A 15,684-nucleotide genomic window follows, 5' to 3' on the forward strand; every position below is an offset into this window, starting at 1 on the left:
TTCTCCCAGCCCTACAGCCATGTGCTCTCAACCCTGGCCTCATTTTAATTCTCACAACCATGCCAAATTTGTCCCTGTACATCTCTTTCTGCCCCTCCAGGATGGTGGGGAATGAACATGCTGACATCCGTGCTGCCCTGAAGCCTCTGCCCCAAGCCCAAACACCAAGGACCACATTCAGCCCCACTCCAACAATACTTCATGTTGCACATCCCCCCAAACCAACTAAAACCAGGACAACAACCAAGGGACTTTGGTTCTTGTAGCCTGGCCATATTTCTTCTTTTCCATGGCCTTTGGCAGAGTCAGCAAAATGTAGAATATGGGTTAAGACCCGGGACCAGCAAATGTCAGCTGAGCCATCAGTGGGGCAGGAACACTCAGGAGCCCGGTGCCTGGTGCAACAAGTGCCCTGTGGCTACTGAAGATGTAGAGATAATAACTCATATTATTTGCCATCTGTTGTTCACTGATTATCACCACTTTTGCTTTTCCTAGCTCTTTCCTAAGCATGGTTGGAGCTGGCTGTTCTTCATCCAGCTCTGTGCTGCCCATGTCTGCTTGTGTGTCAGTGGGGTTGATGTGGACCAACCCAGCTTGCTGCCCTCCCTGCTTCATCGCCTGGTGCTGCTGGGGAGGAGAAGCATTAGGACTGGGTCCTGAGGGACCTGGCCCAGCTCTTGGTGACCATCACCCTGAGGTCTGCAGGGAAGGAAGGAACATAGCCACGTTGGAGCCATGGTCATGCTCTACAGCAGGCAGGACAGATGAGTGGTGTTGCGAGGTTTGGCTCCTCTTGTGTCTCGATCTCATCCTCAGCGGATGTTGTTGGGATGCCAAACCAGGAGGTGCCTCTGGGCCTGGGAGCTGCCACCTTCCTGCCAACCCTCTGCCAGGAGGAGCCGCTTCCAGCCAAGGTGGTTGGTGTCGAGTGCTGCTTTGGATGCATTTGTTTATTTTTATGACGCCATTCAGCAGTCAGACGTGGCTTTACAGCCAGGTAACCTGAGCAGTTGCCTACGGCAGCAGAGCAAGGAGGTGGAAAAACTGGCTCGCGGGACCTAAAGCTCGAGAAGATGCCAGGTGGCGATGTCACTGTGGTCCCCTCAAGGCATCTTGCTGGTTGGAGTCCCACAAGGGCTAGCAACAATGGGTGGGCTTTGCCCCCTCTCCCCCCCCCATAATAACCATATCCCACCCCTTACCCTTGTCCCCAAGATCTTCTGTGCAGGGCTTGTTTCTTACTGAATGTTTAAGGTTCCTCTTGACTCCTTCCTCCAGCCTCTGGATGGCAGCTCCTTGAGCACATAGAGTTGTCCCCGCAACTTGGTGTCATCTACAAACTTCACAAGAGTGTGCTCCTCACCTCCTCTAGGTCATGGATAAGGGTGCTAAACAGGGCAAGTCCCAGGACAGACCCCTCAGTACTCCTCATCACTGGCCTCCAGGCAGAATTGGGTTGTAACCCAACAGCCACAACCCTGTGAGCCCAGCCATCCAACCAATCTTTTTTACCCCTCTGGTTGTCCACCCATGATGTCCTAGCTCGGATACAAGGGTATCAGATTCCAGGAGTGACAGGGAGCAGCCTTGCTGCGGCACCGTCCCACTCTCAGCACCCACGGGTACATCGGATGGGTCTGTTGGGGCAAGTTCAGAGTAAACCCTGGGAAGCAGCTCGTCACAGAGAGACTAATTAAACCGCAGAACTCCTTCGTGCAGGAGGCGGTGGCTGCAGGACCGATTCACAGAGGTCCCTCCAGCTTGAGGGAGTTATTGTTGGTACTCTGGGGGTATCACCCTGAGCATCACCACCCTTAAGGGAGATGTGGGCATTGACCTGACCCAAGACAGATGCTTTTATGGTCTTATTACCAACCCTGGAGCCTGAGGGCAGCGCCCAGGAGCGGTGAATCAGCCCCACAGAGGCCGTGGGGAGCAGACCCGGCCGGCTGGCAGCAGGCAGGACAGTTGCTCCTCTGCAGGAGCTGTCTCCTACCTCCAGTCTGGTTGGCAGAGACAGTCCCATTTCAGCATCGTTTAAAATCCTGGCACGCTCCCATCGCTTCCCTGCCTTGGTACACGCTGCTAACTGAAAGCCTCGGGGGGGTGGTGCAGGGAGGATAAATACTCCCTTTCTAATTGCCTTTCCCCCACGTCTGAGTCTGCGGTGCAGCGTGTAGACGGGTATCCACTCCCCTCCCTTCTCTTAGTGCCTGTTATCTCCTGGGGCCATGCTGTGTAATTTAGCAAAATATTCTAACACGGTAATTAACGTCTGAACTTCAAGAGGGCACTGCCTTTTCACTGTCTCCTTCAGAGGAAGAGAGAGGAAAACCTTCCCGGCTGCAGTCAGATGAGCAGGGAGGGTGGTGCTGTTTGGAAAAGAAAATTGTATCTTTTAACATGGGGGGCTTTTTTGTTGGGGTTTTTTTTTAATCACTCTCCTTTTTTAAAAAGCATCAGCCTTTTGAGTCAAAAAAGGGTCTTTGACAGCATAATGAGATGCTAGGATTTTTAAGATTATGCTCCTAGTCAGAGAATGAGACGGAATTTTTCCTCTATCGAATGCGCAAAGGCACCAAGGGGGCCAGATCCTGACCCCGCGCCAGCCTTCCACCCAGGTGACTCCATGGGGCCAGATGTGACCGGAGGAAGTCAGTCAGTCCTCTATGAAGAAGGGGACTTATTTCCTCATAAAAGTCCCCTTCTGGTTCGCCCCATCTGGTTCTGCAAAAATCAGTCGTTTGGTCTCCAGTCTGGCGGGACTGGGACAAACTGGGAAGTGGTTTGTAGGGGTAGAGGATGGAGGAGGGATGAGGGATGCAGGCATGGGAGGGAAGGGATGCCAGAGAAAGAGGAGACTGGGGGTCAGGGACACGGGAAGGAAGGAGAAATGGGGAGAGCGAGCAAGTGGGGTGTATCGTGGGAATCCAGAAGAGGAGGTCTGAAGAGCTGGGAGAAAAGTCTGGGATTTGGAGCGAGCGGGGTACGCTGCTGCGTGGGGTGATGCGGACCTTCAGAGCCGTGGCAGGAGGTAGCGTGTGGGAGCGGGGGTCTGCAAAGGGACGGGCGCAGGTCTGTCTGCGGGAGCACGCTCCCGGCAGGGATGGATGTCCCCGTGCCTCCGCGGCCATCATGCACTAAATAAAGAAATAGCTGTGGAAGAAGCTCCCGTGCACGCAGAAGCTGTAGCTGCGCTGGCAAAAACCCTCCTGTGAATGCACCTTGTATGGGCAAAAAAAAAAATTCCCTTTCATCAGCATCATTTCAGTCAAAGGGCAGGGTTACGGTGAAGGAGGCCGGGTGTTGTTTGGGAGTAAATGAGGACAGACCAAAACGAGGAGGGCTGCGCGATGCTTTTGAGCCCAGCTTAACTCTGTTGAGTATTTTATGTGCAGGAATATACATTCTTGGAAAGCTACGGGACTCGTTTAGTCCCAGCATTAAAACCGTAATGGCATATTTTAAATAGGGGAGGGGAAATGCCACCCTTGTTTCTCTGGGACCCATGGAAGAAGGCAGAGGAAGCAATTAGGGCAGATAAAGAAATGAAGCTAGATACCATCTCACAGGATGGTCCCTCCTCCTCGCGTGGCTTTGTTTCTCTCCTTCGCCCTTCGTACCAGGCATTGTTAGTTCCCAAAAACCCTTTCAATGGGATGTAAACACAACTATTTGCGTCTGCCGCCATGCGCTCTCTCCCTCCGCAGAGCGTCCGGCGAGCCAGGGTGGAGCCCGTCGCAATCAAGCGCGATGGTCTCGCCGCTGTTTCTTTCCATGTTTTGTGTTTCCTCGGGACCCTTGGGATGAGATCACATCCTCCTCTCCCAGGGTTATTATGTCGTCAGCCGGGCAGGATGAAGCCGGCCGCCTGGGTGGCTCGGTCTCCCCGCGCGCGCAGACTGGGTGGCTCTGTCTGTCTTGCCCATCTTCAGGTCCTGAAGGTCCACCTCCAGCCAGGGGATGTGTAACCACCAGGCTACTGTTGGACTGCAGTGTCTGGCTCGATGAGTGACCAGATTTTCTTCATCACTGTCTCCAGTAATTGCCTCTTAATGGTTTCCATCTTCGCAGGAATCCCTTCTGCTGTTCCAGATCTGGGGAGAGAGAGTCAGGTTTCATGGTTTCCCTTGTCTACAGTGGAAAGGAGTAGGAGGAGTTTCCCACGACTGGGTACAGGGTTTTGTTCCTCTGGCCTTAATTCAATTCGCTGTTAAGTATCTCTGAGTTCCTCAGGAGCCTGACAAGGAGGATAACCAACATTTTGGTTTATTCAATGCAATAAACAAACTAATCATCTCGTCTTACCATCCTCCCCGGCAGTCCTGGTTGGGTAATAGGAGAACAGAAGTCTCCTCCTCAGCTGAGAGCATCACTGTAAAAGGAGTAGGTGCCACCAAACAAACTCCTTCAAGTTGTCCAAAATACGTTTTGGAAAGTGCCTCCTATGGACACAGCTCTCAACGCAGCCATGCCGGCGCGAACAGCTCCAGCCCAGAGCTTCTTCCCCCCGTGCCACCTCCTCTGGGCAGCTGCCTGTGGGACCAGCCGTGACCCGTGCTGGTGGCCTCTTCCTGATGGAGCAGCGTGAGTTGCTGGCAGCATGTTCTCACCCGGGCTGACACCAGGCCACCCGGGTCAGGGAACTGGGAAGAGGGACCCCTCCATGAAATGCCTGGGCTGGTGGCACCTTGTGCATCTTCAGTGGGCTTGAAGACTGCACCAGATCCCCGGAGAGGCGTGAGCAGAAGGCCGTGCGGAGAGAAACACCGTTGTTAGTGGGTGCAGCGTGACACAGCCTGCCTCTCCCAGCTCAGCTGGGTTTTTGGAGCCCAACAGATAATGTTTTGGAGCATGGCAGAGCCTGTGCCTCGTGCAGAGTTCGGCACAGGCAGCTCCATAAAGGAAAGGTTTTCCAAAAACTTCGTGTTTGGGCAACCTCAGCACCAAACAGGTGAGCAGAGGAGATGCCACTTATGCCTGTGGACTTCTAAGGGGCTTCTGTTTCCACGTGCTCACTTGTTTCTTCTCAGAAAGGTCTCACCTGACTTCCCTAGCTCCCAGGGTATGCCCAGAGAGGGACTCAGTACCCCTTTAGGGAGGGTGGCACTGGCACAGCTTGTTGGTGGATGCAGAACCAGCCCAGCTGACCTTCTGATGCCCTGGGCCGAGGAGCTGATACTTCTAATGGGAGCAGATTGTAGGAATCCTGAAACTGGCCTTGCTGGTGGAGTGTTTTGTAGTTACTCATCCCCCACACCCTCGTTTGTACTTTGTATTTTCCCCAGTCTTGGCTGTTTTCACCACCCCGTGCCTTGTGACAGTATGAAAAGTGGAGTTGTAGCAACTGCTTGTAGCTCAGAGAAGTGCGTGACTCTGCCCATGCACAGCAGCCGAGCAGTCCCACGGATCTTATCTCTGGCATCTTCCTTAAAGACTTGCGACAGATAAAGGGCCGCTGGAAAAGCAGAAAATTGCTATTGCTGTCTTTCTGTGGAGAGCCTGTGAAGCGCAGCAGAACCAGCTTGTGCTGCTGGGAGGACCCATCTATCAGACCATGGGGTTTCCAGGAGGTTTTGGGGGCAGGAGTTCCCCGACTGGTCCATTAGGCTACCACGAGTGCGTGCAGAGCCGTGTCAGCAGGACGGCACACCCTGCGCCTTAACAGCGCTCCTGCTTGTAGGGGATGATCATAAAACCACGGAATGGTTCAGGTTGGAAGGGACCTTTCAAGGCCATCCAGTCCAACCCCCCTGCAGTGAGCAGGGACATCTGCAACCAGAGCAGGGTGCTCAGAGCCCCGTCCAGCCTGACCTGGGATGTTCCCAGGGATGGGGCATCCACCACCTCTCGGGGTGACCTGGGCCAGGGGTTCACCACCCTCAGTGTGAAACATTTCTTCCTTAGATCTAGTCTGAATCTGCCCTCTTTTAGTTTAAAACTGTCACCCCTTGTCCTGTTGCCACAGGCCCTGCTAAAAAGTCTGTCCCCATCTTTCTTATAAGCCCCCTTGTAAGGGGGTGTCCATGACAATCCTGACCACAGAGCTGGAACGGATCCATCTTGTTGAGGACAAAGTCCACCACGGCCCTTCCCAAGGGCTCCTCTGGTTAAAAACAGGACTGGGAAGCACCATCTCTCCTGCACCCTTTCAAGTACAGTATGTTCATTCTGCTTCAGTTCCAAGTGGCACAAGTAGCTGTTTTTTTCCTTCTTCCTAATCGAAACGTGTCTCTGTTTTCACCCATTGCCTCGTTTTACACCAGTGTGCTGGCTGCTACACCTGGATGATGCATTTGCAACACGTTGGTTCTTCTGCGGTCGTGGTCCACGCTCCCCAGGGGGAATACCGGCAGGCACCTCCTCGTGACCTACGCGTTAGATGAAAAGCATACCTGTGGGCAGGGACCGCAGAGCGGTTGCGAGGCTGGAGCCTCACGCCCGAGGCTTGTCTAGATGTCCTTGCGTGTTGCCATCTGGATGGGTGAACCTGAGATGCCCGTTGGAGAGCCGGGGCAAGCGGCATATGGGCTGTGGTCAGTCCAGCTTTCACTTGGTCTCAAAGACTTCCCAACCTCTCCATGGCTCTGGGTGGAGAGCCGTATTTTCAAGCTTTCTGCACTTTCACACTGGAGTCATCACCAAAGCATCAGAAAACACTGCATGCTAAGAGGTAGTTTGTGGCAAGCGTTGCTTATACGTCATTTTGCAAGCGATATCATACACAATAATTAGTACTGTGCCTTGCAGGAGAAATATCATTGCAGCTGGAAACGGTAATGTATGCGTTGGGCTGCTCCCACTCCATCTCCTGGGGAGAATTGCTGAAGAACACAATTAAACCTGCACGGTTTGGTGATAAGGGGCGGTGGGGCAGGTTCTCCAGTCCTGCTCGTGGCGTGGGCACCCCTGAGAATACCAAGTAAGCACTTTAGCTTCTCAGCAGGCCACATGATCTCAGAAAGCAGATAATAAACCCAAATATTCGTAGGTATGTGAATCCCCTCAGCTTGGCTCTCTGGTTTGCTCCTGCTGGTCTGCACCACAGTCATGTGCACCCATCGCTGTTTGGGAGGACCAAGCTGGCTCTCTCTGTGATGAAGCACAGCTGCAGTTTTGGGGCTTTTTGCCCCTTCACCTGCAGTTACATGCCCACCCCATGGGGCTTATGACGCTTACCTCTGCAAAGATGTAAAGAGCAGGTTTGGAGGGCGCAGAGGCCGGGGAGACTGGTCCCAGTAGCCTGCCACGGAAACCAGTTGCACTCAAGAGCCTCCCTGCGAGGCGCTGCAGCTCCTCCGGCACATGCAGCACTTCCAGGAGCAGTCCCTACAATTTATTTTGGGTTGCTCATGAAAATGTTTGGCACCCGGAGCTCACCCGTGCACGCTGACCTCGCAGAGGACCTTGCCCAGTGCTCCATCTCTCAGCAGGACACAAAAATTTGGAAGAGGAGGAGCCCGATACCTTCCACCAGTCTGCAAAGCTGCTAGTCCAGCACCAGAAACAAAAGTGAGAAGCCTTTCGCAACCGAGGTTGGGTATTATATGACTGGCCGGGCAGATTCTGGCATGCAGCCTCCTCTCTTAGGAAATCAAGCAGACTCTTTGTCTGCTTTCCAGCAGGAACTGCTGCTTTCATTGCCCGATACGGGGGAAACCGGCTGGAGAGCAAAGGGAAGCTTTTCTCGCAGACAGCCCCAGCCTCCGGGCGATGATTACAGGTTAAACCGAGAAGCGTGTGAGTCTCGGCTCACCTGCCCTGTTGTCTGCCTCGCGCTCCTTTTTCAACTCCCTCGTCCACGTTCATCAGCCGGTTTGAACCGTGTGGGAACCTGGTGGAGAGGGATGGGATGGTGCCCATGGTGGCATTTGGGCAGAGACATGCAGCAGGGAGGAGCGGTTATAAATAGATAGCTAAATAATAATTCCAATGTGGGAGTGCTAATGTAATGGGTATAGCATATTTAGGTTAAAATGTTTTAAGTAAATATGAATTAGATTGCAAACAATGAACGCGATTGGTTGGGTTCAGGTTTATGGTCACGCAAGCGCCGGTACTTCGGGGTTGTGATTTCCCTGGAGCACTCAAAGTCTTTGCACCATTTTTTCTTGCAGTGCCATCAGGGCTGACGTGGGGGTCAAAGAGCCTTGGGAAACGCTGTGTTCTTGCTGAAGCACCCACTCTGCTGCTTTGGGGTGCCTGGTGCTCGCGTGGGGCAGCTGTGGGTGGGGATGAAGCACCCTTTGAGAAATACATGGAAGATGTCACCGGTGGGTGAGGCCGTCGATGGCGGGACCCCAGGCAGCACGGTGCTTGCAGTGCAACCCTCGCTGTCAGCCTTCAGCAGCAGTTCAGTGCCCATGCCAGGCTAGGGAGAGCAAACCGGGCTCCTTGATCTCCTCCTGTCCCAGCGCGCAGGGGTCAGCAGCAGATAGCCGGTGCCTACACCCCAGGGAAGCTCCAGAGCCCCGCTCCAGCAGGCTAGAAACATAGGTATGATCAGGAACATGCAGAGGAACGGTGACATCTTTCTGATCCTCCTGGCTTTGGACTGTTTCACTGATGCAGGTGGCTGACAACCATCTGCGGGCATGGACTTGGACTCTGGTTCCCAGATAGCCAGCAGATCTGCCTGCTTGGCCATGCTCTGCTGCGCAGGGCCATGCCTGGGTTTGGTGAGCAGATTGTGGGCCTCCCCAACCCACATATCACAGGCAGAGGTTGAACTGCGGCCCATGGGACTGGTATCTCTTGGTGCTTCAGTGGAGCAGTAGAGCAGATGGTACCTGGATGGACGAGGTGGAGCACATGGTGCCCTGATGGAGCAGTGGAGCCTCAGTGGACAAGATGGAGCACATGCATTCTCCTTGTTCAGCCAAGTCACCTCAGATGAGGTCCAGGAGGGCAGCGTGGAGGTAGAAGGTGCCTGCCCAAGTCTGGGGGTAGGATGTAGTCTCTATTTTATCATAAGTAGGTAAGACTATTCCTCATTAGTCAAATATCCAAGCACTTGTCAGTGACATCTTCATCCTCACAACCACCTGTTGGGACACAAGCATGTCCCAACTCTGTGGGTGGGCAGCTGGGGCAAGGAAAGCCCAAGTGAAGTTACAGCCTTTCCCTGACCACGTATCCCTGGCAGAGAGCAGGATCATCAAGGAGACCACGGCAGAGGAAGGGCTGGAATTGGGCCACCATAGGTCCTTCCTAATCAATCCTAACTCCACTTTTCTTGCTTTAATTTTCAGGCTATGCTCTTCACTAAAGAATAGCAAAAATAGGAAAGATGAGTATAATATTTAATTTGCATCCCTGCTTCATGCCATGCTCACGACCTAAATACCCCAGAACTTAATTTCTGGACTACTGCCTGTTTATATTTGTCCCTAATGGATTTTTTTTTTCTTGTTGTTGGGTTTAAAATGATCTCAAGGGTTTTTTTGCAGCGAATCTGTGAACTGTTTGTGAGAATTTATCTCAGAGCATGCGGCTTGGGCTTAACTAACATTTTCCAAACAACTCAGCAGAAAGATAAACTGGGGGGGGGCTGTTGCATGTCTTCAAAACTCTGGCTGAACCTTTGGCTACTGTGAGATAAAAACCAATGGACCACATGCTCATCGAGATGTTGTAAACATCGTCTTCAGAGCAAACAAACTGCTGTCTGCTGAAAACAGAAGAGGGTGAAGAAAAAACTTTGAGACCAATGATAATTCCTTGAATTACCTCTTTTTTTCCTATTTTCCAGCAGTGGAGCCAGTAAACAAATAGGCATTTATTTGTTTAGGAAAGGAAACATGAAAAAATGAGAGTGGGAAGGAGAGATGATAAGGCTGAGAATCAGAACTGTGATTTTAACTAAAGGATGTGACTTTGGAGCACATTTAGTTACGCTGAGCATTTTTTATATGGGCAGTTTTAAATAGTCCAACCACTTTTCCAAAGTTTGCCTTTCCCTGATGCATTTCAGATACTAATGAAGCCAGTTTTCCCAATTTTTCTCCTTTTTCTCAGTGTTTAGTGCCTGCACTCAGCTCCCCACTGCACGCAGGGATTAGCCCAGGGCCAGCAGGGCTTGTTCAACCCACGGCGGTGGAGTGGAAGTGGCCGTAGCTTCAAGTGTTGCCAGCACTTGTAATTTTATCAGCCACCTCGTGGTACGCTGTTTTTCATAGCGCTCCAGCTCGCTTTGTTGGCTGATTGAGAATCTCAGTATTTTATCTACTCGAAAAACAACTAGAACAACTGTGCTTTCTCTTGTGGTTTTAGCAAAATACTTTGAAACGGCATCTTTGTGCACGTGACAAAGTCACAAAGATGAAAACAAAAACGGATATTTTTGATCTGGTTTCGAGGGGCTTTGCCCATGGTTTCAAGGTTTGTGGGGCGGGATGTGCTGAGCTCCTACGCTTTGCCATTGCTGGGTAAAGCCGTTGACCCTCACTGCATGCCCTGAGCCTGAACCAAGAAGAGCATCTTCCTTCACCATCCCATGCCGTGCACAGGAACGTTTTGGATCTCTCTCGAAAGTCGCTCGTGCTTACGAGCTCATGTTTGTAACGCAAAGTCCGTGGAAGGCAGAGTGGGGTTGGCGTTGCTGCACCTAAAACGCCATAGTTTCGCTGCAACCCATTGCGCTTGCACCGCTATGTAATCAGTCTAGAAGGAGACATATTAATTACAGTGTATTGGATGTAACGCTTTCCCATCAGGTAATTTTGTGGCTGTTAGAAGTGTCCCCACAGGGACGGAGAGGTTGGGTGGTGGGTGGCTGCAGAGCCCTTCCCTTCCAAACAGCCGCTCCCAGGGCTGTGCTGCTCGGTTGTTGTCGCCTGATGATGGTATTTAGTTGCTGTGTGTGTGAAACGAGTGTGTTTTCTCATTGCCTGCTGTGGCATAAAAAAAAGCAATGTAACCTAAATAAAATTTATTTTGAAAGTTGTTCATCCAAGTTCTCTATATTCTGCTCTGCTTGCTCGCTCTCAGCAGCGGATACGCTGGTGATACCCTTCACCCTGCATTTTGTCACTGTTTATCTTAATTTTTTGTGTTGATAATCTCTTTCCTCCCCTCTTTCTGATTTTCTGTCCTTTCCTCCTGGAAGTGGCAAAAGCCAAGCTGGACGGAGCGATGGAAGGAAGGTCGTAAGGGAGGAGGAGGAGGGGGTCATGCATTTCTCACCGCCTCTCTCTTCTCTCTTTTGCAGTTGTTGCAATCTCAGGATGTGAAGGAAGACGCTGTGCTTTGCTGCTCCATGGAGGTAGGGAAGCACCTGCACCACCCGCCCCCGTCCTCACTGCTTTGGCCCTTCTGTCCTTGGCTATGCATGTGTCAGGCAGCTACTCGATGTTTCCAGACACAAAGAGCCGTGTTGTCTCTTTGCATTATAGAGTCATGGAATCGTAGAACGGTTTGGGTGGGAAGGGACCTTTCCAGGCCATCCAGTCCAACCCCCTGCAGTGAGCAGGGACATCCCCAACCAGAGCAGGGTGCTCAGAGCCCCGTCCAGCCTGACCTGGGATGTTTCCAGGGATGGGGCATCCACCACCTCTCTGGGCAACCTGGGCCAGGGGTTCACCACCCTCACTGTGAAACATTTCTTCCTTCTATCTAGTCTGAATCTGCCCTCTTTTAGTTTAAAACCGTCACCCCTTGTCCTGTCGCTACAGGCCCTGCTAAAAAGCCTGTCCCCACCTTTCTCCTCAGCCCCTCTCAGCCCTGGCAGCTGCAGGAAGGTCTCCCCGGAGCCTTCTCTGCTCCAGGCTGACCCCCCCCAGCTCTCCCAGCCTGTCCTCCCAGCAGAGGGGTTCCAGCCCTCGGAGCGTTGCTGGGGCCTCCTCTGGCCCCGCTCCAGCAGGTCCGTGTCTCTCCTGTGCCGAGGGCTCCAGAGCTGGACGCAGCCCTGCAGGGGGGTCTCCCCAGAGCGGAGGAGATAAAAGACATCACTGTGAGACAAGAGATGACCCTTGAGACTCTTATCACTGGACTTTTGATGCATGCGAATGGATGCAAAAAGTTTGGCAGCTGGGGTTCCATCACAAAATTCTATTATCCTGGTTCCTTCAAATCTCACCTTGCATTTATTTTTTAAGCACAAACACACCTGTATTGGAGCAAAAGCTGCCCTGTGCCTCACATGGCGGGAGGTTTGCTGTGCTCAGCAGCAGCTTTGCTGAGAAATGCTGGTACAAATATGTCAGAGTTTTATTAGTTTCACGTTTGGGAAGCAATTGGCCTGTGGGGATGGATGCTTTCCTTGCAGAGAGCACTTGAAATTGTAGGCTCAGTGGTTGAAACTCAGCAAAGCGACAGGCAACCGAGGAGGAGTATTTGAATTTTTAAGGTTAGGACTTCGGGGAGCTCTGCGTTCAAGCCCCACGAGTCTTCCGTGATGGTGGACTCGTTGCTCTCTGCTCCAAGCTTGGACCTTCTCCTCTGTGGGACCATCTGGGGCTTATACTGCTCCACGGAGGCTCTCCGAGGAGTAATTGTTTTAAAAAACCCTTGGCTGTCCTTAGCGAAGCGGCACGACGGGTATAAATGCAGATCTCGGCAGGGAGGATTTGTTATGCATACAGGAGGGCTCTGCTTATTCTGATTAATGACTGGGAGTCGCTGGCAGCTGTGAATCAGCGAGTAAATGAAGGGCCAGGTAGAAGGCAGGAATACCACATCACAGCCTGCACTTTGTTTTGACAATAGCAGGATTTTTAGGTGGGATTCATTTTCTTTTTTTTTTTTTTTTTTTCAAAAGCAATCCAGCCTTGCCTCCTTTGAAGTCAGTGGGAGCCGAACCGTTCGCTCCTCCAGCAGCCCGGCGCGGATGCTTTTGAAAACCTCGCCCTTCACGGTCGGCTCTTGGAGCTTGCTGCCGGGTGGTTTTGGTTTTCAAAAGCCACAACGCCCTTAACCTTGCCTGCCCGCCCCGCCGCATCGAGCAGGGGAGGGCTGCAGGGGTGGAGGGTGTCTACGAAAGCCAGCACGGTTTTTTAATATCACAGAATCGTAGAATATCTCAAGTTGGAAGGGACCCCTAAGGATCAGTATGCCATGGTTGACCTCCTCTTCTCCCGACAGCTGCAGAGCACCGGCCGGCTGCTGGAGGAGCAGCTGCCCGAGATGATGACGGAGCTGTTGGCGATAGCACGCGACAAGATGCTGTGTCCCTCCGAGTCCATGCTGACGCGGTCCCTGCTGCTGGAGGTCATCGAGCTGCACGCCAACAACTGGAACCCCCTGACGCCCACCATCACGCAGTACTACAACAAGACCATCCAAAAACTGACGGCTTGAGGGGCAGGGCAAGGTGGGGTGGGAAGGGACGAGAAGAAGACATGCACCTTGACGGGATCCGGCGAGAGCTTTTCCGATTTAAATCCCCCAGCAGACCAAACCCCAGCATGCTCGAGAATACGTTCGTGGGGTGGGGAGGGAGAAGCATGTTTCTTTTTCAGCCGCGTCGCCAAGTGCCACCCCTCTTCCTCGCCGTGGTTTTGTTTTAGGGGTTTCTTTTTCTGAACTCATTGCTCAAGCAGCAGCAACGCATCCCGCCGGGTTATTGTTTAGCTTTCGAAAGAAGACGGAGAATTTGGGAAAAAAAAAAAAAAGAAAGAAAGAAAGAAAAAAAAAATCGAATCCGCGTGGGGGCTAGTATTGTTTTCACGCCGTCCTCCTGCCTTGCCCCGGCCAACTGGCAGGAGACAGCAGGCAGCAGATGTCTCGGGAGGACAAAGCCAGACACACACTACACCAGACGCTCATAATTGATGGCTTTTGTCGAGCGGGGCTTGCGTTAGGTTTTTCCCCCTCCTCTTGTCTTCGACTCTCTGTGTGTGTGTCCCCCCCCCGCCACCCCTTCGAAAGCGGATCGGAGAGCGGGACGACTTTCTTATTTGCACTGGGTTTTCTTTTTCTCGAGCGTTTGTATTTTCTTCTTATTTTATTGTATCATTGAACGGACAATTGCGAGCAGCTCGGAGACGGGGAAAGCAACGCCTTCCCGCGAGCTGACTAGTGGTTTACGTGAAGATGCTGAAGCAGAAGGAGTATTTTAAAGGAGTCCAAAAGCCACTGCAGAAGTAACATAGCCACCGTCGTCTTGCCAGTAACCTCCTCGATGGATTGAGAAACGTGTCCTCTGAGCTGGGAGCTCTAAGAAACGGGGGATTCTGCGGCTCTTGCTGTTCAAGTCGCCGTTAGCCCTCAGCCACTAATAACCTTTTTTTTTTTTTGTAATAATTTTCTTTTGTTTCCATTGAAGGAGTGCTTTATTGTAATTACTGTCATGGTTGTAATTATACATTTAAATCCAGGCCTGTTATAGTCAGGCCTAATAATGTACAGGGCAAGGGAGAAATGAAGGTTTGATATTCTTCTTTGGAGACCGGTAAAGAGAAGACAAGTGAGGTATGGCAAAAAGGAGGCAAATAGAAGAGGCAAAAATAGGAAAAGCCAAAAACAGAGGTTTTGAGCTTGGCATCTTACCAGCTGAATTGGCTATCCAGTGCGCGGTGTACAGGAGCGGCTCTCTCCCACAGTCGGTGTACGTGGCACTGTGTCCTCGAGGGATGGGTGACGTGTTTGGAGGGAGAGCGTTTGCTCTGGGATCCCCGCGTTGCTCCAGGATCCCCAGGTTGCTCCGTGCTGGAGCATCCCATGGGAGAGGGCGGCTGCAGGGGGTGATGGCGAGATGCCGCCTGGGCGAGGAGATGCCCGGAGCGGGAGGAGGCTGGTACAGAGGGACACACCACGCCGTTGCATCGCTCCCCGCATCATGAACAAGACTTGATGGTCTCCTTATTTGCTTGTCTAGTGATGCTTTTACCTACTAAATCACTTCTGGTGCTTATTGTGGTGAAGCCTAAAGGTGCGAGCTGCCCCGTCCCGTCGGCGCAGTGGAAGAGGGGCCAAGGAAGGCACGATGCCGGCAGCCCATCCCGTTTTCTTCCCATTATTCAATGTTCTTTCCTTTCCCAGTGATAAGAAGACGATGCCGTGGCGCCGGCATGCACGGACCCCGGACCAGGCAGGCTGGGTCTGAGCTCAGCAGCTGAAACCCATTTTTCCAAGCAAAACACTGATATTCTGGTGGCTTGTAGAGAAGAGAGATTTCACCTCAACGTCTTTGGGTGTGCAGTATGTTCTCGGGTGCCTTATGAATGTGTTGGTCTGTCCGCGATGGGGAGGAAGGTTTTGCTGCAAAATTTAAAAGGCAGAAATTTTCAGCAGAAAACGCATTGCAGGAGATTCGAGTCCTGATGCTGCGGTTTAATATTATTTGAATTTTCAGTTGGTTGTCTGCTGATGCGGTGTCTAATCCACACATGGAGCAAGAGGAGCGAGCTGGAAACGGGAGCTTCAGTTTTCAACGCAGAAAGCAGGAAAGTGATTGCTGGGTGCGCTGGACTTGTCTGGAAAAATTAATTTCTGCTTGGTGGATTTGAGCCGGGGAGCTTCGCGCGGAGACGGCGCCTTGCCTTGGGTCAGCTTCGTTAGCAGCAATAGGGTTTGATAGTATTAATGAGCAGCTGAACTTGATTAAGGCGGCAAAGCCCATCAGTATTATAAGGCTCAGGGTTGCGCCCGTTGCTCTTGGATTTGCCTGCTCCCCGATTTTTCAGGGAGCGGAGGAGAAGGGGATTTAACACCCATCGCAGCGCACCCAGGCACAGCATCAGT

General features: G+C 52.1%; 1 protein-coding gene across 1 annotated transcript in view; it reads left to right on the plus strand.

Annotated features, from left to right (window-relative positions):
* Nucleotides 1-13,299, plus strand: part of CTIF (CBP80/20-dependent translation initiation factor) — a 113,392-nt gene extending 100,093 nt beyond the window's left edge. Inside the window, 2 exon segments of the mRNA XM_010286437.1 lie at nucleotides 11,213-11,266; nucleotides 13,084-13,299. Of these exon segments, the coding sequence (XP_010284739.1) occupies nucleotides 11,213-11,266; nucleotides 13,084-13,299 (270 nt within the window).
* Nucleotides 13,300-15,684: the final 2,385 nt, after the last annotated feature.

This window comes from Phaethon lepturus, unplaced genomic scaffold (assembly GCF_000687285.1).
Source record: "Phaethon lepturus isolate BGI_N335 unplaced genomic scaffold, ASM68728v1 scaffold17194, whole genome shotgun sequence".
NCBI lineage: Eukaryota > Metazoa > Chordata > Aves > Phaethontiformes > Phaethontidae > Phaethon > Phaethon lepturus.